The following is a 26582-nucleotide window of genomic DNA, read 5'->3' on the forward strand; positions in this document are numbered from 1 at the left end:
TGCTACTGGTTACCACAGAAATGTATTTCCACTCATCCTTCAAATTGAAAAATGAATGAAGCATGTTTAAAGTAATACAAACAATTACTAAAGCAGACATTCATCCACCTAGAAAAGTAGTTTCATTTCAAAAGGATGATTTACCGTAGACTTAAAGAAAAAAAGAAAAAAATATACTGAGGAAGCCAAAGTACTTAAGTAAAGTAAGTACAAAGTACTCAAAAATAATAAGCTTCACTTTTTAAACTCTTGGTGTATACTGTACACTACCATTCAAGATTTAAAAAAAGAAGAAATTAATAGTATTATTCAGCAAGGATCAGCATTTAAATTGATCAAAAGTGACAGTAAAGGTATATAATAATGTTACAAAAGGTATGATATTTCTGTCACGACAACTCTTGGAGCAGTTGGTAAAGATAATGGATATGACAATGTTGATATATTTGGTCTTGGGGGAATAGATCTGCTACGCTTCTGCAGAGCCAGTACGGGACATGCTACTGCCAATATATACACAACGCACTGCTGTGAGCAAGTTAGACATGCTGCTGCTGTACAATATAGCGAACATGAATTACCCATAGCCGATCTACACAGGTGGAGCTGGGGAAGGTGGAGGGTTTCTGAAAGTGCGCCGCAACTGCTACAGCAAATGCTGACCAAGTATTTGAAGGTTGAGCACGCAAGCTCATTGGCTACTGACACAGCAGGAACCAATCAGCTGATCCGTATAGAGAATGACGTGATTGCAAGCAGATTAAGAATCGTTTCTTGATCATCAGATCAGCATATTACAATGTTTCTGAAGGATCATGTGACACTGAAGACTGGAGTAATGATGCTGAAAATTCAGCTTTAATATCACAGGAATAAATTACATTTTAAAATATATTAAATTAGAAAACAGTTATTTTAAATTGTAATAATATTTACAAATATTTCACAAATTTACTGTATTTTTTATTGAATAAATCAGCCTTAGTGAGCATAAAAACTTTCAAAAACATTAATAGCCCTAAGCTTTTGAACATAACTGCATGTACTGTCTTTGTGTCGCATACTTCCTTAAATGTATTAGAGTAATTGAATTGTATTGTAAATGTAGTGTATATTTTCTAAATCATCCTTTTGAAATGAGACTATTTATATTTGGAGTCAAATATTGTTGTGGAACCCTGACATTCATCGTATAGGCAAAAACAGAAAGAAAGTCATGTAGATTTGAAATGACATAAGTAAATAATAACAGAATATTAATCTTTAATTGATTTTCCCCCTTTGTGTTTAACCCAAAATATTCCTTTAATAGTGAAATCTAAAAGCGCCCAAAATTCTGCTATAATATAAATACAATACAAACCAATCAATCAGTGTCTGTAAGAATGAGTAAATTATACTAAACATGACAGAATGAACATGGTCTGTCATTTGATGCTCAAGGCCACTGACATATGTACTAATCGGCATAAATTAGGGTTACCCTTTGGCCTGCGTCCCGGCCGCAAGCTAGAAGAGGACATGAAGCCTGGTGCATTGTGGGAGTTGCGGTTCAGTGGAGTTGAACAGGTGGCTCCTGGCTCCCTGCCCCTCAATCGGACCAGTTCCTCGTACCCGTTCATGCCCTCAATACTGCCCCCTACTGAGTGATAGCCGTCTCTGCCTCTGGACCCACCACCGTCGTTCAACACTTCAAAAGAAATCAAGAGAAAAGGTCAGTATCTGTGACGTATCCAGAGCATGTGCAGTGCAAGCGCTGCTGCTGGGCTCCAGTGACGCTGCAGGAAGCTGTGTAGGAGGTGTCGGGGGCAAAAGCACAAGCATGTGTTAGTAAAACTCTAAAAAACACTCAAGCACAACTTTCCATACAATAAGGTTAAAGGAATGTTCCGGGTTCAAAACAAGTTAAGCTATCTATCAGTAGCATCTGTGAACGATTCCAAAAGTTACTGGACTTATTGGCTTTACATGATCATGTAATAGTTGAAAGAATCTACTATATCTTGGTAAGTCTTGTGGCTACACAGTACAGCCAGAAGTGCACATTTAAACTTGCATTCTGGTGCAATGTCTTGACCCACAGACTTCCAAGCTAAGTGGATTACTGTAAACATCATTTTTGTTTGCTTTTACATATTGACGAACAAGTCAAAATCTTTTTCTTTTTTTGATAAATTGACAGCATGCCACTGTTGCCACAGATGCTGTGGATAGATTTGTTTGGGATTTGTATTTAACCCAAAATTCCTTTAAGCTTCACTGCTGTGTCCAAACTAAAACACCAGCTGGAAAGCTCTGGTGCTCCATGAGATTATATTAGAGCCATTCTGCAAATTATCCCTTACATAGTTTTTAAAACGAGGAGAAATTAGTTTCATTACTGCCTAGAACATTATAACAGAAGTTCTACATATTGGCTTTTAAAGGCTTTAAATGACAAATTCAAAGAGGAAATGTTGCAAGCATGCATTATCTGTATGAGCACCATGGCTGTATTTTTCAGAGTGCATGTGCTAAGCGATAATTAAAAGTTCTAGGTAATTCTGCATAATGTTTTTGGCCTTTTTACCACTTTAAATTACATAAATGAGATGGGAAATGTTGCAAGCTAGACTCAAACATGCATTGTCTATATTAACACCATGGCTCAATTGTGTCAAAGTGCATGTGCTAAGCACTAAGCTACAGACCCAAGTAATTCTAGATAATTTTTTTGCCTTTTTTACCACTTTTAATGTCAAAAATGTGTTTTGAAATATTGCAAGCCAGACTCAAACGTGCATTGTGTGTATGAGCGAAATGGCTCAGTGTAAGAGTGCATGTGCCAACTGATAACAACGGCTGTGAATATTTTTTACATATTTTTTTGTCCTTTATTGCGATGACTAGAATGAAATCAGAAATGTCGCAAGCCAGACTCAAACATGCATCGTCTATTCGAGCACCATGGGGTCAATGTGTCTGAGTGCATGTGCTAACTTGCAAGACTGTAAATCTACATAATTTCTTGGTTTGTTTGTTTTTCACAACGTATAATGATGGGAGATGGGAAATGCAAAAATAGACACAAAATAAGCACAGAAGCGGAAACAGAAAGCGTCCGTTTTACACCTCAATTATCACAGGATGTTGTTTGAATTGAGTTTTTCCTGTTGTATGATGCACATAACTTGTCACACATCTCATCACACTGCCTTCAGACTTTCTTATTTGCTTAATACACAAATCATGCAACATGTAAATCTAATTATTTTATTCTTACTGAAGCTGTTGTACAATTAAGATACCTCTTGCTGTCCTAAGAATGGTGGTTATGAGACATACCGACACACCCCCACCGCCAATAATGGCTTTTATAAGTGATGTGCACTGAAAAGGCTCATGTAAAAATCAATGCATCAGGTCTATCTGATTTAAATGGGACAGTCGCATTCACATGTACATGACCTACAGTGGACGTACAAAGGAAGAGGTTAAAGATGCAAAAAAAAGGGTGACAAACTTGGACACTGGTTGCTGGATATAATCTAAATATTGCAGGCCATTCTTGAGCAAAACTTAAGCAATGCAAGTTCACATGCCACACATCAAAGCACACAGCAAAAATCCTCCTTTCAGCTAGGAGTATCTGATGTGGTTGTCGCCTCAGTCTACCTTCCAACCTCTCTCTGTATGCATGCACTTAATTTGATTACTATTGATTTGCAACTGTGGTCACCTAACCCGCATTATTCAGTGCTAGCAATATCAAACACACATCTCTCATGGCAAGCGCAAAGCGGGCTGCATTTCGCTCCATTTAATTCACATTACTTACTGCAGGGTGGCATTCAGAATCCCGCAGCCCGGTCCCAGAGCCCCCCAGAGCATTTAAATGAGGTTCGGTTAAGGTGTGTGTTGTGCGTATTCATGTGTGTTTCATCTTCTTGATTGAGTACTGTGATGAGCTTGTGATGGTGAGGGTCATAGGAACATTTAAAAATGCTTATTTATTTAGAGTTTAGCTCGTAGTGTGCATTGGCTGGTTTTAGTGCCTAATAAGTGTAGCTTGATGCTTTTTTTAAAAAAGAAAAGAAAAAATTGTGAATAATGGTAGATGGAAAGAGTAATGATGGTGACTGATGATGATTGAAAGGATGAAGAGTTAGAAATGGCCGATATGCGAAAAAGGCTCGCAGGGGGGGCAGGGGATGATGTTATCAGATGAGGACCAGAAGCGTAGGCGTCTGGTAATGGATCGTCGAGATGGCGGCGTCCCCGGAACGCGCATTTTCTCCTGGCTCTTGCTCCTGAGAAAGCGGAAATGCTTCGCTGCTGGAGGGGCTGGAGTGTGTGAGGGTTAATGTACAGACAGATACATAGACAGGGAGAGAGAGAGGGGTCAGTGGAAGAGAAGAAACGATGATTCAGAGATTGAAAAATAGCTACATCTATGATTCATGAAGAGTGAAGCCCCAAGGTTTCCTTTGAAGATTATTTTGGCCATGCAATAATATAGCATGAAACTTGGGAAAGTATTATTACTTGGAAAGCTGAGAAATGATAGACTGAAATTGGAAATCTTGATTTACATCAAGATTAGTTCATTGAGTGGACGTCAAGAAGAAAAAGAGGTTGTATAATACCAATAACCCAGAAAAAAAGTCGCATGGCGCCCCCTAGTGGAAAACATAGATAGCACACTATATGCTAGTTTACTGCAACTAAAATGTGTTTGAAAGAAAGTGTCCCTGAAGTGCAGACCTGAGTATGTTTAGTTTAGTTTTCTGAACTCGAATGGGCGTCAAGACCCCCAAATCGCTTGAAAAGGAGCATCAGGAGTATGATTCATATAGACTCTAGTGTTATTATTTTATGATTAATATGGAAGCAATTTTCTAATTTGTAATCACTTTCACCATTGATGCTGCCACTTAAATTGTATAATTTAAGTCCAAGTAAAACAAATTGTGCTGGGCAACGATTAATCGCATCCAAAATAAAGGTTTGTGTTTACATAATATCTGTGTGTGTACTGTGTATAATTATTTTGTATATTTAAATACACACATATGCATGTATATATTTAAGAAATATTTGCATATATACACACATACATACACGCATACATACACACACACATACATACATATATATACACATATTATATATATATATATATATTGTATACACATACATACATACATACACACACACACATCATTTATATTATACATAAATATAAATTTTTATATATAAATATAAATATATATTTACATATATACACATGCATGTTTGTATATTTATATACAGAATAATTATACACAGTACACACAGATATAGTATGTAGACACAAACTTTTATTTTGGATGCGATTAATCGCGATTAATTGTTGCCCAGCACTAAAATAATTGCTTATGTATTGTCTTGCAAAACGATTTGATTTTCTTTCTTCTGTGGAACATAAAAGAAGATATTTTGAAGAATGTTGGTACCAAACAGCATGTTTTGGTTACCACTGTCTTCCATTGTATGGACATCTCTCAAAATACCATCTCTTGTGTTCCACAGAAGAAAGTCATATGTTTGGAACAAAATGAGGGTGAGTAAATGATGACAGAATTTTCATTTTTGGGTGCACTGTACCTTTAAATAGTAGTGGGAAAAGTAGAAGAATCAAACTGATTTATATATTGATCCAAACCAATGTATGAGTTGACGTGTGGAGCTTAGTTCAGCTCTGTGACAGCAGAACTCACCTCGGCCGTTAAGGGCAGGTGAGAGGGTGGGAGACTGTATATGATTCTCCTCTAAGGAGTGACCGTTCATGGAGTCCAGACTGAGACGTGACTGTCTGGGGGGCAGTGGTGGAGGGGGAAGGGGTGGCATGCCCTCAGGATAGTCTATGCATGTGGGGATCTCCGGAAGAGGGATGTCTGGAACGCTTCGGATCCTCTCACGTGGACCGTCAGCCCGTTCTCGTGAACTTTCTTTCTTAGGTTTCATGAATTTTGCTATTGCTTTGGCTCCAGCCCAGTGACGGCTCCTATGTTATAAAAATAAATAAAAAACACTTGTATTGAAGGTTCATAGTATAAAGAACTTGATATAAATGAACTTGATAAATTGACCCTAAGAGTAAAGTATTCAGTCTTAATCAGTTGGACTCACTTTTTAGGAGTCGGGTCATAGAACTTATACTGGTCCATGATCTTCTCCTCCAATTTCTCCTTCTGTCGTCGTAATGAATTCAGCTTATCACTGCAAGAGGAAACCATGACTATTAAGAAAATGGCATTAAGCCATATAGGTTTCTTGACTAAAATCAATGTTTCACATTATTTTAAGTACACCAAATAATACATATATTTGTTTGAAGTCACAGGAATAGCAACATTAGATTCTCACAAAGGAAAAAAAATTAATGCAGGAAATTTGTGTTTTATAGCTTTAACAATGCAAAATCATAATCATTCCTAGTACCCAGGATGGGAATCATTGATATATGATGGGGAGATGATATATGGCATACTGCTCACATGTATTGCTTCTGTTCTTCATGGTAAAGTTCTTTGCTCTCCATGGTTCTCTCCAGTAGGGTCTGGTTTTGTTGGCTAAGCATCTGAATCTGACTGAGAAGATGATGGTTTTCCTCCTCCAGGTTTCCCTTCAAACGGGTTAGCAGCTAAATTAAGAGAAAGAAAGACACATTAGCGCTGGAAGCTAAAAGTAATCAATTTCAAGCCTTGGAATCAATATCTGGCCCGGCTTGTGATGGTACAGTACAGTCTTGGGCTCTCTGCAGAAGCTGCATGTATAAAGACGCTTCAGTTCTTTCATCCTGTAAGATCTCAAATGCTAACCTCACAATGGTTGTCCAGTTTGGTCATTGAGATGTCCAGACCCTGATGCTGTTCCTTCAGTTGGTCATAACGTGCCTGCCAGCGGTTCAGTTCCAGCTGAGACTCATTCAGAGAAGTCTTTAGCTCTTTGGTCTGCAGTTGCAGGCTGTCATACTCCTGTCTCAGCTGTGTGTGATTCTGTGACATTCTGCAGGGACATAAACAGAGGCTTAGATGGTATTATTTGATATGCTTTATATAATATTTTATATATTATAATGCATTTTAAAATATTATATTTTAATATCGCTGGGAAATTGAGCATGCATACATTCAAGTTGTTACTACTGCTGAATTACTGAAGTCTATTCCAGCCAGCAGAGGGCAGTAAATATTTACAATGAATTAACTCAGCCTGTTGTATGTTTTTAACTGAAAGCTTCCTACCGAGTGCATTTTGTTGTTAAAAAGTCTCTCTAACCTGTCTACTTCTTCCCTTAAACTGCGGTTCTCCCCCAGGATAAGAGTGTTCTTGTGAATTTCTTCTCCCAGACTCTCTCTGTCCCTGTGTTGTGACGCTTCCAGCGCCTCCATAGCATCCTTCTGCTTCAGGAGAACCATATACCTGTTCAACAAACATAAAAACAGTGATTTTAACTAAACAATTACATTACAAGTAACGCAAGTTACGTAAACAGATTACATTGATCAAGTAACTAGTAAAGTAATACTTTTTACTTACTTTAAAATTACATCAAAATATTTGTTACTTTTTCAAATAAATAACAAGTATTGTATTGACTTGCACCTCAGTTCCCATGTTGAGAAATCAGGATTAAGTGCAGAGGCGTTGTGTGCGCTGTGTGAACATGATGATTATTGTAGTTCTAGACTAAATGTGAGCGTTCATTTACTCATCTAAGTTGCGCAAAAACAGATTCAGTATTCCTCAAAATACCGTGAAGTGCAAACTCAGATTATGCAAACCTGCAATAATTAAATGTTAAATTACACAAATATACTTTATGTATTTAAACTCACTTTATTAAGCAGTCTTCGCTGCTGACCTTTGATGATCCAATTCAACTAATAAGCAAAAATGACTTTAAATAAACATCACATTTGGGTTTTATTTATATTATTTTATTTTATTTATTGCTGAAGTGTCGACCTTTCTTCTCATAAGTCCTATTCTTCTGCAGGGTTTGTTTGAGAGGGTTTGTCCTCTACTGTCAAGGTTTGCTTTTCATTTCCTTTTAGTTTCCAATCAGTTTTTAGAGAGTAACTGAATATTGTAATTAATTACTTTAAAAAGTAACTTTCCTCAACACTGAATCTTGGGAACCAGCTTCATATGCCAACAGCCCTCAAAAAACCCAGTACTGTTCTAAACTGATGATGCTAGTTTAAATAAATAATAGTAATTAGTAGATTGAGTGTGTGTGTGAGTGTGTGACAGGTGGCATGTTGGACATGGACGCTGAGGCCGGTGGACATTACAGCTGATTGGGCCCCTGACAGCCATCTGGTGAACCCCTCAGCTGAGCCCCCCAGAGACACACTACTGCATTATTCATGAGACAGCGCGATAAAAGAGACAAGGGGAGACTACAAAACTACAGGCAAACAGAACCATGTTTTTCCTGTCTCTAACAAAAGAAACAACTTTCCACATTGCACCATGGAAAAATGAGTGTGACGTGAGTGGATTAGTGTGTATTAGAGCAGGTTGTGTTTGTGCTAATTAAAGTCTAATGTGTGCGTATAAAAATAAGGGACATTTTCCACTGTGACCCACCTCTAAAAAAACAATTCAGATTCCCATTGGGGCGGTTTCATTAGCAACACCATAGACTATGGTGGACTTGCAGGACAAGTCAGGCCTTAAAAACCTACAATTGGTATCAAACACATTTGCTTATAGTTGGGAAAAAAAGGCTATTTTTACAAGCACTAAACCCTGACTGTTCCTTACTATTAAAGGGACAGTCCACCGACAAATGAAAATTCTGTCATCATTTACTCGCCCTTATGTCGTACCAAACATGTGTAAGTGACTTTCTTCTGTGGAACATAAAACAAGGAATTTAAAGAATGTTGGTAACCAAACAGTTTCAGTTCCCATTAATTTCCATTGTAATTGTTGTCCGTACAATGAAATGTAATGGGAGCCGAAACGTTTCTTTAAAACTTTTATGTTCTGCAGAAGAAAGAGAGTCAGTTTTGGAACGACTTGAGAATGAGTACATGATGACAGAATTTCGATTTTTTTAGGTGGACTGTCCCTTTAAGGGCCCTCCATCTCTCAACGTCTCTGTCAGCAGTCCTAATGGTATGGGGTCATTGTAGCGTCTCTGCTCAGACCAGACGCAGCTCATTACTCTATTGTTACACAGCCTCCTCAGGCAGACAGAAAGATGCATAAGCTGACACCTATGGAAAGGGTCAATAACTCAACAAAGGTCATCAACTGTGTTCTTAAACCTGCTGCAGAAAATAAAGCTAAATGTGAAGTATTTGTTCATTATTATTAATTATTTTTGCAATTCCAATTGATCATGACAATTCTTCTTAAAAATATTAGGTGGTATACAGAATATCACACAAACTATGCTAGTTTCCCGTTTCACATAGAGACCTAATGCCATCATGTTTGATGTAGAGCTGGATGGTAGATGAATGCATTTCTGAAGGACTGATTGAGTTGGAAAGGGACTGACTTGCTCTCCAGCGTGCGGTGTTCTTGCTCCAGAGCTCTCAGGCTGCCTTTAAGCGCCGCGTGTTGGGCGATAAACTGCTCGTACTCGGTCGCCTGCCTGTTGTGTACGCTGAGCAGGCGCTCGTGGTCCTGCGTGGCTCGGTCGCGGGCTGCACACACCTCCTCGCGCTGCTTCTGAAGAGACTCAACCTCCGACTCCAGAGTTTGCAGCTGGGCCTGTAAAGCTCCATATTGAGCCATGAGAGAGGAGCTCTGGGAGCTTAGGGTCGAATTTTCCACCTGAACACGAGAAGGGGAATAAACAACTGTGAAAATTGGACATCTAAGGATTCTGTTTTGTATATTTTTAGCAAACAGACAGACAGATAAGACAGATTTTATTCTTGGCTGAACAAAGCAACTGCCTTTCTTGCCGTATGGGTCAGAGAGGAACAGGTGAACATTCTGTTCTCATGCTGGAAATGTCAATCCTACAGTCTGTTGTATCACACCTGCCATCTCTTTGGTCACAAAATTGCTTTCTCATGTCACTAATGACCCTTACACAACCAAAAAACAGAAGGCGGCATCATCACCACCTGTTCTTTCTTACGGTATTTTCTGGACCTAGTAAGCATTGGCAATGTCAAACATTTCTATGTGTCTGAAAATGTCAGATATTTTCGGAGATCAAAAAGGAAGTACTGGTTAGCTGTACACTCTCAAAATTCTTAAAGGGATCATGACATGAGAAATCAAATTTGCCTTGATCTTTTGACATATAGTAGTAGTAGTAGCCTTTATTGTCACTTAGTCACAAGTACCAGCGAAATTAGCCATCAACCAAGATATAAGAGGTCTTTGTACCATTAAAACATCCTGCAAGTTTCATATCTTAAAACGTCCTCCTCGTAATAACGAAAGCATTTATTTAATCAAGATCCAAAAACGACTCATTTGGATATTGTGGGATCTGTGACGTCACACGGGCAAATTCTTTTGCATATGCCTGACTCCAGAGCAAGACATAGACGAATAGTTATACATCACTGCATCATAGACCCCGCCCACTCGCGTTCAGTTGCTTAACGGCTGACATTTGCCTACACTGGATGCGAGTGTCGCGTTAAAAGCAAATAAAACCCATTATAATCACTGCCACTGTCTACACTGGATACAGTATACAGAGGCGCGCTCAGTTTCTGTTGCACTTCACACGACAAGAGGACAAATAGAAGAGTACATGGAAATTATTTCCAGGAGTTTTCAACCCGGGGGCCGCAAAAAAAAATTTAATGGAGAAAAAAAAGTGAAAAAAGTAACATTACAAAATTTGACATGGTTATCATTTAATTTAGAAATCATGAGATTAATCATGATCTTTTTTTATTAACAGCCTTAATAGAAAAGAAATGTGAAAATGTAAAAATGTTTTTTATTAAAATATAATGTTCAGTTCAGTAGTGAACACAATTAAGGCCTACTGCATTAAAATATAAGAACAGAAGCCTGACAGTAATGATTAATGTTTCAGAAATAAAATGTACCTGCAGTTTGGCAGTTTCTTTGTGAAGAGAGGTGTTGTGCTCTTGTAAAGACGTTGCCTGTTTCTGCAGAGCTAGTGTTTGTGCGTTGAGCTGTGCATTCTGGGAATCTAACTGCTTCAGCTGCTCCTTCAGAAGATGTTTCTCTGTCTGCAGGGCAGCATTCTGGGGAGTTCACAAAAGCATGTTACAACACTGAAGGCGATTCTGTATAAGTTGAGCAGCTGGGTTGATATAAATATGTCATCTTACATTCTTCTCAACATCGATTAGTCTGTCTTTCAGCTTGAGAAGTTCAGCTGTGGCCTCCCTCTGCTCAGTCTCCCACTTCTCTTTATCTGGGACAGATCTAGCCTGCCCCAAAGCCTGCTGGGAGATATCAGAGTGAGCCGCTTCTTCCTCTTGCCTTTGCTTGAGGGCCTCCAGGTTCTTTTTCACCTGGAACGAAGAGAACAGAACAGAAAATCAGGCCTGATATAAGATGCAACATATCAGAGACTTCCTTTCACCATTTTCCCGACTTTCTTTGTTTTGAATTGTATTTATTTGTAGTTTGAGAAGGCCTGAACATACAGTGGTGAGTTCGGTGCGAAGTTGCTGGTTTAAGTTTCTGCTCTCCTCCAGGCGAGACTCCAGTCTCTGGATCTTGTCTTCTCTCAGTTCTAGAGTTTTCTTCAGTGCCGACTCAATCTTTGTCTCCAGGATCTTATACTTACTGAAGAATGAAAAAATGGAATGTTGGAATATTAGAATGTTAAATCTGTGTGAGCATCAGAATCTGACCAGTCAAATAGAAAAGCTTAGATCTCTGACAGTTTACTACTAACTACTAAAGTCATTACAACAGCCTTAGCAATAAATAGATTCTCTTGTCAAGATACAAAAAATATTTTGCGCAAAAATATTTAATTGTGTTTATTTAGGAAACACAAACTAGCTTTAATAAAAAAAAAAGTTGGTAAAAAAAAAAATAGAAAGTCATTTCAGAATGAGATGAGGTTGAAATGACATTTGTTTGAAATAAACAAAGTGCAGTTTCTCTGTTTGACATAGCTAGTATAAAAAATAACTAGTGAGTATTAAAAAGCTTAAGGGCGAAAATCCACAGGAGTGAACGTGTCCATAGTTCAACTGTCATTTTACTATTATTTATATACTTAATAGTATTTATTACAATTGTCACTAGCTTTTACTTTTAGAGTTTCATGTTTAGAGTTTCATGTTTTTTAATATATTATTTCTATTTAGCTTTTATTTCAGTTTTTGTTTTTGTAATTTTAGTACCATTTCAGTTAGTTGCCAAATCAACATTAGAACATTTACTAATTTTCATTTAAGTTTTCTAATTTTAAGCTTTTCTGCTAGTATTTATATTTTAGCTTTACTTCAATTAAAAACAATTTGAACAGCTTTAGTAAACAACTGCCATAGCAAAAGAGACACATTTACAAAATTCAATATCATTTATAATATAACGCACGCGCGCGCGCGCACACACACACACACACACACACACACACACACACACACACACACACACACACACACACACACACACACACACACACACGTTTACTTAGCTATCTAAATGGGGACACTGCATAGACTTCTATAGTTTTTATATGCAGCTAGTTATAAATACTATAACCTAATTCTAGCCCACAACCTAACCCTACCAAAACACTTTCAGCATTTACAATAAAATAACAAAAAAAAATTTACTTTATTTTTAAGCCATTTTTACAAATGAGGATGTCCCCAGAAGGAGGTTTTGGAAGTCAGGTTTAGCTCACTTCTGGATACAAATTTGTCCCAAAAATATGGTAGTAAGTAGGTCCACACACACTCGCACACACATGCGCCCACACACACACACCTTCCTGGAGGGATTACGAAGCACAGTGGAATGTGACTGTTAGTAGTAAATTTCTTCAAACACTAAGCGATTAGTGACAACTAGCGTTTTATGACACTATTAGCTGGTGAGAAATGTTGCAGTTTCCATTCAGCCATGTTCATTTCTTTTGATCTAACTTACAAATACATGTCAGATGTCACACTCACCGTAATAATGGGGTTAAAGGTTGGAGAGAGAGAAAGAATGAGTCTATTTCCTTATATAGAAAGTAGAATCCTTCACTACTGATCCCGCTACAGGGAACATTCCAGTGAAAACTTATCAAACTGGAGTATATACCAAAAGTCAGTTCTGTAATGTCTTCATACAGGGGCTTCAATATGAAAGAAACAATTATAAACACACCACTACACAGCAAAGCACCTGCAGACAACAACCGTGTAAAGAACTTATAACAGGTCACTGAACCACACACACCATAGTAAAGACAGCATGCACTTTGACTCAGATTTTATTTAAGCAATTAACAGTGTTGGGAAACACTACTTTCAAAAATAAAGTAATTTAGTAGCATGTAGCATGCAAGTAGCATGCTAGTTAATTTTGCATTATTTTTTGTAAGGTGTAAATAAAAAAATGAATGTGTTACTTGCAAAAAATAATCTAAATGTGTAGGGCACATTACTTATAACACTTTAACCTCAACACAGGCAGTGAGAGGAAAGAAAGACAGAGTCGAGACAAGTGGTGATGGTATGTACAAGAGAGAAAAACTAGCATGTCGCATTGGAAGTCTACAACTTTAGCACCACCTCACCTGCTACACCTTTCAGAGGGCAGCGTCCACATAAAACAAACAAGACACTTTAAAGCATCTTGCAAAACCTCGTAATTACAAACTACCAATGAACTCTAAACCCGAGAAACGATATGACTGATCGTTTTCTTATTACTCACTTGTCTTCACAGCTGTGTTCTTCCTGTAGGAGTCTCTCTCGATTCAAGCCGATCTTCTCCAGCTCGTGACTCAGCTTCTCCAGTTCATTACACTGTTGCTGCACTCTCAACTTCTCATTCACCAGCTCCTGCTCGGAAGAATATGCAAAGCCAACACTGAACTCCAGTGATATCATATAGAGCACCACCGCAGACCCTCATAACTGTGTGTCAAGGTAAAAAAGTCTCTTAAAATGGTCTTTTACATCACTCTTAATGCGACACACAACAATAAGGCCAAAACCAGTGATGGAAATGTAGGAAGCACTCATACGGTATTCAAACAGTATGTCCAAAGATTTCGGCTGTGACTACAGCACGGAGCATCACAATATACAAGTCTCTGTTCTGCATCGCGACATGACATGGCACTTTATCTAGAGATGATGCACCTCCATTTTTCCTGCATCTGATTTGAAAGCCCCATAACATACTTATGTACGCCTACGTCTTTACCAAAGCAACCCATGCAGATAGGTTGCTTATGTCTGGACATACACATTTTATTTGATCCCTTGCAATTAATAATGTGCCTTTCTCAAAATCGACCTCAAGCTCACGTTCAGACCTGCCTCCATCCAGTCAACAACCGACAGATAGAACCAAGTCTCTCCACCCAACGTTTTTTCATTTTCGATAACCCATTTAGCTCAGATCTAAGTCAAAATATAGAAGAAATGTCTCTACTTCCGTTACATTTTACTTGATGGTTACTTGGAGTCAACAATTTAATGAAAATAGTATAAAGGTTTTTCAAAACCTTATGAAACAAAACTATAAAGAAAAAAATCTAAATCTTAAAAATGGTCTTATAAATGTACTCTTTGTATTCATAAAGAATTTTCTTTATAGTTTTGTTTCATAAGGTTTTGAAAAACCTTTATACTATTTTCATTAAATTGTTTACTCCAAGTAACCATCAAGTAAAATGTAACGGAAGAGATTCTACACTCTTATGTCATTGACATTGATGTACTAAACGTGTCATACCTCTCTTAGTGTGGCCAGAGTCTTCTTATCCATGGTGGCCTGTTTCTGCAGGTCTTTGTACTCTCTCTCCAGCTCTTTGAGTCTCCCTGCAGCCTCTTTAAGGCGGGCTAACTCTTTATTGAGAGCCGTGCTTTCTTTCTCCATGCTGGCCAGCCTGAGGCAGTTCTCCTCCAGCGCTGCCTCCTTCGTCTCCAACTGCTGCTTCAACCTACGCGTCTCCTTCTCCAGCTGCTTCTTCTCCTTCTCTGCCTGGCCCAATTCCTGCTCCATTCCTCTCTTCTCCTTCTCAACTGCTTCCGCCCATGTTAGAGTCTGCCTCAGGCCCTCTAACTCTCTGCGCAGATCCTTCTTCTCCGCCTCATTCTGCCTCAGCTCGCTCTCTAGATTTTGGATCTTGGTGGCGCTGTTGTCCAGAGTCTGTTGGAGCCGTTGGTTTTCCTGGCTCAGACTGCCGTAGCTCATCTCCAATCTTTCGCTCCTCTTGGCCTGGGAGCGGAGCTCCTCCAAAGTGCGGCACATCTCCTCATGTTCCCGCTCTAGTTCGGCATGTGCCTGCTGTAGTTGTGCCAGGCGAGCCGCTGCCGGCCGCAGGGTCTCCAACGCACGCCGCTGCTCCAGGTTCTCCTCCTCAAGTTGCTGGTGATCCTTCTCCAGAACAGCCAAGCGCATGCTGGCATTCTGCGCCGTGTCAGCCAACTTCTTCAGTCGGCGATTGTCTTGTTCCAGAGTAGCATTCTCACACTCCAGGGCCTCGACACGCTCACTGCCAATCTTTAAGGAGGCGGCTTCCCGCTGTAGTTGCTCTCGGACTCTCTCCAGACGTGCTACCTCCTTTTCCATCTCCTCACAGCGCTCTCCTCGTTCACGGAGAGAGTCTAGCTCTTTAGTTGCCTGCCGTTTCTCAGACTCCAGGCGAGCAAGTTTACCACCTGTTTCAGAGATGGTCTGGTGGAGAATGCGGTTTTCTGTCTCCACCTCTCTCACACGAGCCTCACTGTTCACCTGAGCACGCTTCCGGAGGGAGCTCACTGCCTGGGTCAGGTGCTCCTTCTCCTGCTCCAACTCTGAGATCTAATACCCCCCCACACACAAACAAATTAAGTTTATGAATGAATAATTCATATACTGTTATGATCATCATGTTACATAAGAGTTTTCTTTCTTTAGATGTTCACCTGTCTGTCTTTATCAGCCTGAATTGTCTCTAGAGTTTTCTCCAGTCTCTGTTTCTCCGTTAGTAGCTCAGCTCCATGGTTCTCCTTGTCCTGAGTTGTCTGTTTTTCCTGGTCCAATTGGGACTGCAGACGCTCCAACTAAAACACACAACACAGAAGTTATCTCATCAGTATTCAATATTCTGGCTGTCAGTAAATAGTAAATGTGGAAAAGATATGTACCTTCTTGCTAAGACTCTGGTTCTCTCTTTCCAGCTCCAATGCATGCAGCTGACCTTCTTCCAGGTTGATGGAGGCTTTTCTTAACTCCTGGATTGTGCTTTGAAGGCATTGGTTCTCCTTCTCCAGCTTCAACAGTTGGCTGGATGTGGACTCATTCAGCTCAAACACAAATGACTTGCGGGCTGTAGTAGGGGAAGACAAAACAATGCAGGTCATTGAGATTGGCTGCATTGTTTTGTCTTCCCCTACTACTACCAACATATCTAATTGAGATTATGAGCATCAGCTAAAAATGGTGCCTTCTTAATAGAAGACCTACAGATTATTAATTATAATTGATTATCAATAAATAATGCTTTAATAAATTGGATGTTAAATCCCACACTGCCAACTACTATTATTTTTGTATTTATATTGTTTCTTAGGCCCTGTCCACACGGAGACGCGTTTCGCTGTATACGTATACATTTTTTATCGTATTGGTGTTTCGTCCACACGGATCCGGCGTTTTCGGAGACTGAAACCGCTATTTTTTTAAACCGGGTCCCAAGGTGGATAAATCTGAAAACGCCGCCCTTGCGTTTTCGTGTGTACGGCCAATCCGTATATTTTGCGAAACGATGATGTCATCACACCAAGTGTCAACTAGTCAGACACCGTTAAGTCACAGCAACTACATTTATGGTTTTTCATATTGTTCAACAAAGTTCTTGATTAAAAAAGAAAAAAAGAAAAAAAGAAGCTACTGTGCCTAATATTATTGTTGTATACAGCTCGCAAGGTTTATGCGCGAGCTCCAAGTCTTCTTCTCCGTTTTTAGTGTATGTCTGAGGCAGAATTACAGCGCCACATACTGGTCTGGCATGTATACTACATCGTTTTGAGTCGGTTTCAGTGGTTTCGTGTGTACGCATATATTTCTTGAGACGACGCCGTGTTTACGGAATTTTTTTTTTGAACGGGGAAAAAAAATATCGGATAGGGAAAGCTCTGGCTTCGTGTGGATGTGGCCTTAGATATCTTGTATATGTTGTTTCTTGTATGTGTATACATTGTATTTATTTATTAGATATGTATTTAAAATATTTATTTTGCATTCTGAGTAACAAACATTAAGTAGTCAGATGCTTAGTCACCGAGTATTACCTTTGAATCAATGTAAACACACCTAACGACTTACAAGCAGCCTGAGGGTAGAGATATTTCAGTTACCAGTTCTCTCAAGATAATATTGACTTATTATAACATTGACTTGCTTCATTAATAACAAATAAGCGTTTGTTCACTTTGCATGAAAAAAACGGCAAGATTCTCTGTTGGCAGAATATTTGCATTGGGATGGGTTCATAAACAAACAACTGACAAACAGAAAATAGGTCATGACCAAAACTTGACTCTCTATTTTCTAAAGGGCTCTATGTTGGGTTAGTATTACAAACACAGAATCTAATATTCAAGTCCAAAAGTAGTGTCTCTATTAACACCTGGTATTAAGATGAATTTTGGTCGATTAGATCACAAGTAGATGAGGGAGACACATTACCGTTTACACCTGGTGTTTTAATCAGTCTCTTTTGTCCACTTTCAACCACTTCTGTCCTGATTTCTTTCGAGGGCAGAGTCTATGTGTGGGTAAATATATGGGCTTTTTCACACTTACCATAATGTTTAGGCATTAGGTCAGTACGCAGACTGTAGGTGGTCTTTTGTGGCTGTTTGAAACCATTTGACCACATGACCTACACTACGAAAGCAATCTGGTTGAATGCGTTTTCGGCTACCTCTGGAAGTGGTCGAAAGTTGACAAGCTCAAAACGTTTTAGACCCCATTTACACCTAGCGTCATCCATTTGTGATCCGATCAGCCAAAACGCATCTTAATACCAGGAGTAAACAGGGCGTAAGACATCGTCTCAGAAGGTTTCAAACTGAACTTTTATGTGAGAGCACTGTTTTGGACTCACCCTCATTGACCTCATTGTTCTTGGCCAGTTGCTCCAATTCCCAGCCAAGGTGAGCAGACTCATTCATGCTTTGTTTCTGAGAGATCTCCAGCAACATGTTCTCTTCCAGCAATTCCTCCAGCCGTTTCTTATCACTGTCCCTGTCCTAATTCACATACAAAAGAAGAAAAATCGTATAATTAGGGATGGGGGGGAAAAAGGATCAACAAATCCATTGCAAAGATGTTTTCTCAAATCTTCACATTTTTAAACTAGGTATACAGTTGCTACAGTGTTCCTAGTGTGTTTCTTGGTAGTTTTTATGTGATTGCCAAGGTATTCTAGGTTGTGACTAGCCTGTCTGAGTGCATGCTAGGACGTTACTTGCCAGGTACTTTGGTAACAGTTATTGCTAGTTGGCTTATAGCATGCTGCTAGGGTATTCTGAGGTTCGTATGGCAAAAATTAAGCAAACATTTTTTTCTTTCAGAAAATCATGCTGCTTTGACAAGTTTCTCTCTGTGTGAACAGGCCTTAAGCTAAAATAGGTCAGGAATATGGCATACGTTACATAATGCATGTTTCCACCCAGAGCTGGAGGAACAATGGCATTCTTGCGGTCACTTCCAGAGGACCCTCAAGTATCAAGTATCAAAAGCTTTCATATACTTTGGAAAGGTCTAAATTAATCAGCTAGGTCTACAGCATGTTTTATCGCCCCTACGCTACAAAACAAAAGATGAATCAAGGATTGTTTTGTAATCACATTGTTAACGAAACCAAATTGAACTGTAAGGTGTGTAAAGATTAACATGTATAAACACCAAAAAAATTATTTCCCATAACACTCACAATTTCGATATCGTGCAATTTGGAGCGCAGCTGGAGGTTCTCTTTCTCCAGCTCGTGTAGTTTGTCACAGCGCCCCCTAGCCCCAGTAAGCTGCTCCTCCAGCATTGACTTTGTCTCCAACAGAGTCATATTGTCCTCTCTTAGTTCCTGTGCACAAAAGAGAGACAAGAGAGAAAAACAAAGAGATGGGCAAAAAGAAAAGATCAAAAGTGATAGAGAGCATGACGACAGCAGACTGAGAGAGGGCTGTCAGTGACAGCTCAGGGCCTCAGCGGACACCTGAGGCATTATATCTGAGAAATAAAAGCAGCAGGGGCTCTCAGTAGGCAGCTGTACATCAGTCACCTCACAAAGAAATCAATTTCTCCCCTTCTAATTAAAGTGGTGTGTGGCTAGTTTATAATTCATGCTTTTCCAGACAATGACAAAGTCTCTAAGGCACACTGGCACACTGTTTTTTTATACAATGCTGAAAGCAAGTTCTTAAAATGGAAATATAATATAGGATGGTGTGTGGTTACCTCTATGCGCGTCTTGTAGAAATGGACATCGTTTAGCTTCTCTTTGCAGCGAACCAGTTCCGTTTCCAGACGATCCACTTTTCCAGCACGTTCCCTTAGAGCATCCACCTCATCACGGTAAACCCGAACCGAACGTGCCTCTGTCAGCAACTGCACGTTCTACTCATACATGAATACAACATATGATAGTAACTGATCGCTGGAGCTACAGTAAAGTGTTTTCCAGTTTGATTAAGCCATGTAAAGTGTGAATTTTTCTTGGGGCCAGATTTACTAACAGCTTGCGCCAGCGCAAACCCTCTTTTGGCGTTAAAAAACAACTGTCAGTATTTACTTAAGTGACACGCAGTGAAAAATTTGTGCTGAAAAGGCGTGGACAGGGTTATTTTTATTGACTATTTATTGATTTATTGATTTTTATTGACTTTTTATTGACTTATTTTTATAGCGGCTGAGGAGTCGCCCTTTCCGACGCAAAATGTATGGGTGGAGAATACAAATTAATGTAAATTAAGGTGATTTACTAAGGTTTGCACTAGTCAATTTACTGGTATTTGTGCCATTATTTAACGCCCAAATTTGCGCTCTTGGTAGATTGCGTTGTCATTATAGAAATTATCTGGCTTCATCTGTGTTCTTTAATTTGCGCGTCGTCAGTAGATCACACGTAGAACTTTCCACTCCTATCTGTGCTTTTATGGGATTGCGCTTTCACGCTAATTTGCCCTGTTTAGTAAATCTGGCCCTTGATGTGATACCTCCTGCTTGAGTTTCTGAATCTCTGCATCCAGGCGCTCAATCTCATTCTTGGTATCAATCAAATGCTCTGTCTTCTCCTCTCTGTAGAGAGCACATACACAAGAGTAAGTGTTTACAATACTGACAGGCTTAACTAGTTGATGACCAATATATTGCCAAGGCAAATATAAAAATAAAATATGACATAAAATTAATAAAAAACTTTCTGTGTCAGAAGCAGGACTTTTATTTTAACAATGCTGCGGCTGTCACTGAAGTTAGTTTGAACCTGGCGTAAAAAGTAAAAAGTCGTAACTGTACAAAAGACACTTACAACTCTTGGCGGGAGCGCCGCAGTTTGGCCTTTGTGTCAGCCAGCTCCACAGCTAAATGCTGACGATCTTCTTTAGACAGTAGGGTGACAGGGGATAGAGAGGTGTGCTCAGGGCTAGAAAAGCCAAAGAGACCGGAAGGCTGCTGGGACTGAAGATAGTCCCTTTCCTGTGTCAGCTCTATGATCAGCTAAGGACACAAAACAGACCTATCAGCATCTAATCAGTGATGATCAATCTCTTCAGTTTAATGCAACTTCCTAACAAAAATAAAAAAAAGTAGATGGTGCTGCTAAGATCAGCATACCTCAGCAGACTCATCTCGCTCGTCTATGAGTTTACGTAGGTGAAAGGCCATGGTCCGAGACAGAGGGTCCAACTGCTCAGCAGGAATCTCCTCAACCTCCATCCACTGCAGGTCCAGAACATTCTCCTGGTTTTGAGTTACCTGTAATCAAAAAGCCCTCAAAATACATGCTCCATGTATGATATTTAAAAAGTTATTGGCTGATATCAGGGAAGCTCACTTCTTGAATATGAGTTACGATGGTAGCCTGTGTCTCAATGTCAAGCAGCTTGATCTTCTCAATAATTTCTTCTTTACGATCACACTGTTGAAAGAGAGGAAGATAATTAGGAAAGAGGGAATAGATGGAAATGGAAGAGGAAGAGGAAAGGTATGAGGATAGGGTAGGAAAGGGGAAAATAAAAAAAGGAAAGAGGATCAAAAATGGGAAGGAGAAGGGAGAGGAAAAAGAAAAGGGTAGGAAAAGGAAGAGGAAGAAGGAAAGGGAAGGAACCAGAAAAGGAAGAGGAAGGAATGTATAAAGAAAAGAGAAAGGAAGGAAGGAAAAGAAAACAAAAGATGATGAACAGGAGGAAAGGAAAGGAAAGGAAAGGAAAGGAAAGGAAAGGAAAGGAAAGGAAAGGAAAGGAAAGGAAAGGAAAGGAAAGGAAAGGAAAGGAAAGGAAAGGAAAGGAAAGGAAAGGAAAGGAAAGGAAAGGAAATAGAAAAAGTGAAGAGCAAGAGAAAGGGAAAGGGAAAGAGGATGGAGAAGAAACAGAAAAGCAAAGAGAAAGGGAAATGGGAAGGGGAAGGGATTCAAAGAAGAAGGGAAATTAAAAGGGGAGGGAAAAGGAATGGGAAAGGAACAGGGAAGAGAATGAGGACAGAAAGGAAAGATGAAAGGATGAGAACGGGAAGAGGAAGGAAGGAATGGAAAGGTACCGGAAGGGGAAGAGGAAGGAATGGGAAAGGAACAGGAAAGGGAAGAGGAAGGGATGGAAAAGGGAAAGAGGATGATGACGAGGAAGGGAATTGGAGAGGAAAGGATAGAAAAAGGAAACAAAGATTAACAACAAAAGGAAAGGGAAGGGAAGAGAAAGGGGATGAGATGAGCAAAGGAGGAAATAATCCTGTGTATTTATGAAATTAGCACTGCCAAAGAATTTAGGAGTATGACTTAATGATGGTGATTAGTCTAATAAACTGCTGGAACAGATGAAACAGCAGTAATCACATCAGAGATCGAGCCCAACTTTGAATAAAAGAATGCAGGGGATACTTTCAAATGGGACAAAGACTAAATTGTGCATCTCGTGACTGGAATGCAGTGAGAGGAAGTTATGGTGGAGGATTAAACAAGCTCAAAGAAACTCTGAACAGAAAGAAAATCAGCAGGCAAATGTTATGCTGTGAAGTTTAAGGCTCTAAATCAATGCAAGCGGTTTATTATCCATTCATAGAACAGGAAAAACCAGCTAGAGAGGGGGGTAAAAGTGTGGGGACAAATAGGCCTGCCCTGCACAGAACAGACATGTGAGGAACAATCCTCAGCGAAGGGGACAAAAACTTTAGCATATCTAACCCAATTATCTTTTCTATCTTCTCTGGGACATATCTGAATAGATGCTTGATTTTGCAGCATAATAAGCATGTGTTAGTTTTACTCTGGAAAAGCAGAGGCATGCCCAGACATGGTGATATGGATATGATTTCCTGTACTGGTCTCAAAATGTCGTTTGGAGATTTCTGCTAGTTCAAGCAGTTTACCTGAACAGCACAGCCCAGTATTAGCAACAGCAGTCTCTTCACCTCCTCCATGCTTTTACCTGAGGAAAACAAAAATTAAACAATTCACACGAATTCAGAATAAAGGTACTATAAACAACAGAAATTAAAATCAACTCTTACAAATCACACAAACCCTTTGAGATCAAGTTTTTTTCATTCGTTTTTCGAAGCTTGTTTCTGTGTGTTGGTGAGTTTGTTTGTCTGGCAGTCTTAAGACTAATAAATACTCTGGAGAGAATGGAGTGGGTGTGGGGGTGCTGTCACCATGGCGACCATTTGTTGCTGAACGCCACCCCACCCTACATCGTACCCCCCTTTACACAGACAGCAGAGGAGGAGCTCTTTACCAGCCGTGGGGGAAATGACTCTATTGTCCACTACAAGTGAAGCTTACTAAAAAACACAAACATCTGAGTGTCGCACATGTAACAAGATAAGAAACAAATCGACCAGCACATAAAAACCTTTAAACATAAGGCCTTCTGTGAAATATATTCATATTACTCATTTTCTGGGAAAACAATACTTCCTTAAAACTTTTCATGACTAGAATGTGGTCCGCAGGAGCACACTGAACAAAATGTACAGAAATAAGCTGCAATACAGCATCCAGGAAAATAATAATAATCTCGGACTGTTTTGATAACCTATGACAAGCAAAAAATGACGGCATAACCATTATAAGGGTTAATTTTGTATATGCAAAATCATTGTACAGCATCCTGTAGGTAGCAAGCATGAGCAGAGAAGGAAATCTAGTCTACGCACATACTCAAAGGTCAACCTGCAGATCAGATTCACACCTCATTATAACAAAGACCTGTTATATGTCAACAGTCTACCGTAACATTACCATATGTATTTTGGAGTATAACAGCAGACCAGCAGAAGTGATCAGGTGTCATGGTGCAAACCTTACAGTATTTGCAGAAGTTTAGTATACGTCAGTCACATTTTGAACAGTTCAATACACCACAGGTTTCATGTAGTGATATTTGAACATTATTAGCTAATAAACAATTTACCAGCTAATAATCTTTTGTCAGTCAAATACTGCCTCGCTTTAGTAGGAAATACTTCTAAGCAAACTTTTAGTTATAATGATGTTAACTTGCATTGTGACAGGGAGCAAGAATTCCGCGACCGAAAATCGGAAATACCTTTGAGTTTGTAGTCAACATTTCCAACTGGATGACCACGAACACAGTGCTTTAGGCAAAACGGAGGGGGAAAACTGAAAGAAACGGCCATTCTGTCAGTTCTGCCCGAAGCAAAATGCTGTTGTGTACAGCCAGGTAAGAAAGCTGTTGCCATATTGTTCTATTTTTATAATAATGCTGTTTAATGAGTAGATATAGTATGATACCATTTTCAGTGATAAACCTACCCTTACAATAACTGTTCTGTTAATAACCCTCAGTCGACCCGACCTTCTGTGAGGAGGGATACAAAAAGTATAATCTGTAGTTTTTACAAAAGTCCTGGAGCTTTTGCTGAGAAATAAACGTACATACACTACCAACACTGAAAATCTGCAAAGTTACTTTAATTAAAGCATTTTTTTACTCTATACCATTTGTTAACAGTTCATTTTATATCTAAACTATTTTTACATATTTTATTACACAGATCTCTTGATTCTGATTTCAAGCATTGCAGCATTGTTCAGTCAAATATTTTAGTATAATAACAGATTAAAGCTTTATAAATTGACTATAGTCCCAGACCATATTTCCTAGTTGTTCTGGTTTCATGTCTCTAGCTGCTCTACTGTCAACAGCAAGATCCCCTGTCAGCGCTTAGGGCTGGGCTTGGTCCCAAGAAGTTTCCTCTGGCCTTTCTCCTTTCCTCCTGCCATTACAAGGTCCCCAACATGGGTTTCCTTCCCCAGAGAGCCAGAACCTTGTCCGCACATCCCATATTAGAAGGTGAAAGGGTGTTTATGAAGGCTGGTGTGTGAATGTGAGGTGATAAATGAGGTTTGTTCAGTAGGGTGTACGTTTTGCTTTGGGGCATGATGGAAAGTGGTAGTAGGTGATTTATAGTGACTATAATGAAGAAGATACAGCAACTGATCCAGATAAAAGTAAGAAAATAAAAGTATGCTGATAGGATGGTGATTCTACAAAACGAGTGCTATATTGGTCTGTCATAAACGTGCATAAAAAGACATTAGCAATGAATTGATTCTGTGTTAATATAGGCATTCTCTTAAAAAAAAAAGAATGCCTAACTTTGCATTTTAAATTGCATCTTGGAAATGTTGCAGAAAACAAAATATATGATAACAGAATTGTTGCACTATTTTCTCTTGAAATTCTGTCCACAGATTATGCATCAGCCCTGTTACCATCCTATTTTTCCTATTTTAGGTCTGGTTTCACAGACAGGGCTTCGATTAGGCCAGGATTAGGCCTTAGTTCAATTAGGGCATTTAAGTAACTTTTATAAACATGCATTAGAAAAAAAAAACATTATTGGTGTGCACCTTGAGACAAAACAATGACATATTTTAAGATTAAAGTAACATATTAAGCAGAGAGTTTAAGTTGTCCTTGTGTTTAATGTCAACCCATCATGATTTTGTAAAGTAAACAATACTAAAAGTAGATATTGGTAAAAAGGTCAGCATTCAATTCTGTTTCTAATAGACACCTTAGGTAACACTTTAATTTAAGGTGACGTAGTTACACGTTACTACATGTACTTACTATAATAATAACAACAGTACATTATACATAATTACAATTAACTAACCCTAAACCAAACAAGAACCATGACTCTAGAGCAACTGCATGTAGTTAAATAATATTACTCAGTACTTATCCGAGTAAGTACAATGTAACTACGTCACCTTAAAATAAAGTGTAACCACACCTTATTGTTTTACGACCTTGATCTAATCATTTCAAATTAAATAGTAAAACCATAATCTTGGCACTATCAAACCGGTTAGCTTTCTGAAGATACACATACATGTATTCCACACATATTAAAATGTGTGTAAAAAAAAGCTTAATTTATCTTAAGAACAATGCCGTTTATTAACAAATTATAGAACGTTTTAAAATGTTAGTTTAAAAATGTACTTAAACCAGAAAGGCACCCATTTTGTACCACGATCTAGTGGCTTATTCAAAATGATATGATTGAGCAATACCTGATAATGGGTCCTTGGCGATGGCCAGAACATTGGGCAGGTTCATGACGATGAGCTGCTGAAGACTCTCCTGAGAGAAAAAAGAAAACATGCCTATTTTAAACGGGTAGACATGGAAACGTTCAGTGCACTGTGGAGGCACCTTAAACATTTCATCTATGTAAAAGGACAACAGTGAAGGGTCAAAATAGGCATTAATCAAGATGGCAGCCAGATTGAGAGACGGACGGGTGTCAATATTTGGGGCGAGTACCTAAAACAGGGTCAGTGGTTACGTGGGAACAGGAAACTCCTACTTACAAACAGACATTCAGGAAATCAAAATGGAAATGGGAAGCATTAGCAGCCCCAGACGAGGCATGTCTTGGGTGGAGAACATCAAATTCCAGCATACAGCCAAAATATGATTAATAAGCAATACTTATTAATAAATTAAAAAAAGACAAAGGGAACAAGATTTAAAAGGCATAAATATGCAGGATTGCATGTGTGCCCATGTAATAATGGACTTGCCTTCAGGCACAAAGGCCTCCAGGGCAACAAAGCTTAACAAAGTACACAAAGAACAAGACCAAACAGGTCCAATTGACCAAACCCTTCATTCCAAAACACACTTAGATAAGAGCACTGACATCGTGACAGAATTACATACCAGATT

General features: G+C 39.1%; 1 protein-coding gene across 2 annotated transcripts in view; it reads right to left on the reverse strand.

Annotated features, from left to right (window-relative positions):
- The window catches only part of ccdc88c (coiled-coil domain containing 88C), a 57778-nt gene that overhangs the window by 7121 nt on the left and 24075 nt on the right, over nucleotides 1-26582 (reverse strand). The window contains exons 4-26 of one of the 2 annotated variants that reach the window (XM_082143182.1): nucleotides 25925-25994; nucleotides 22744-22802; nucleotides 21218-21301; nucleotides 20998-21138; nucleotides 20693-20880; nucleotides 20379-20460; nucleotides 19621-19779; nucleotides 19100-19246; nucleotides 18269-18413; nucleotides 16305-16486; nucleotides 16083-16220; nucleotides 14908-15978; nucleotides 13879-14006; nucleotides 11637-11778; nucleotides 11316-11501; nucleotides 11067-11228; nucleotides 9542-9819; nucleotides 7303-7446; nucleotides 6843-7029; nucleotides 6519-6664; nucleotides 6151-6240; nucleotides 5739-6025; nucleotides 1484-1690 (exon numbers count right to left, since the gene is read on the reverse strand). In XM_082143182.1, the coding sequence (XP_081999308.1) occupies nucleotides 1484-1690; nucleotides 5739-6025; nucleotides 6151-6240; nucleotides 6519-6664; nucleotides 6843-7029; nucleotides 7303-7446; nucleotides 9542-9819; nucleotides 11067-11228; nucleotides 11316-11501; nucleotides 11637-11778; nucleotides 13879-14006; nucleotides 14908-15978; nucleotides 16083-16220; nucleotides 16305-16486; nucleotides 18269-18413; nucleotides 19100-19246; nucleotides 19621-19779; nucleotides 20379-20460; nucleotides 20693-20880; nucleotides 20998-21138; nucleotides 21218-21301; nucleotides 22744-22802; nucleotides 25925-25994 (4423 nt within the window). Of the gene's footprint in view, nucleotides 1-1483; nucleotides 4324-5738; nucleotides 6026-6150; nucleotides 6241-6518; nucleotides 6665-6842; nucleotides 7030-7302; nucleotides 7447-9541; nucleotides 9820-11066; nucleotides 11229-11315; nucleotides 11502-11636; nucleotides 11779-13878; nucleotides 14007-14907; nucleotides 15979-16082; nucleotides 16221-16304; nucleotides 16487-18268; nucleotides 18414-19099; nucleotides 19247-19620; nucleotides 19780-20378; nucleotides 20461-20692; nucleotides 20881-20997; nucleotides 21139-21217; nucleotides 21302-22743; nucleotides 22803-25924; nucleotides 25995-26582 lie in introns of those variants that run through there. The other variant, XM_082143183.1, reaches the window with a different exon arrangement.

This window comes from Leuciscus leuciscus (genome assembly GCF_965113295.1).
Source record: "Leuciscus leuciscus genome assembly, chromosome: 17".
Lineage (NCBI taxonomy): Eukaryota > Metazoa > Chordata > Actinopteri > Cypriniformes > Leuciscidae > Leuciscus > Leuciscus leuciscus.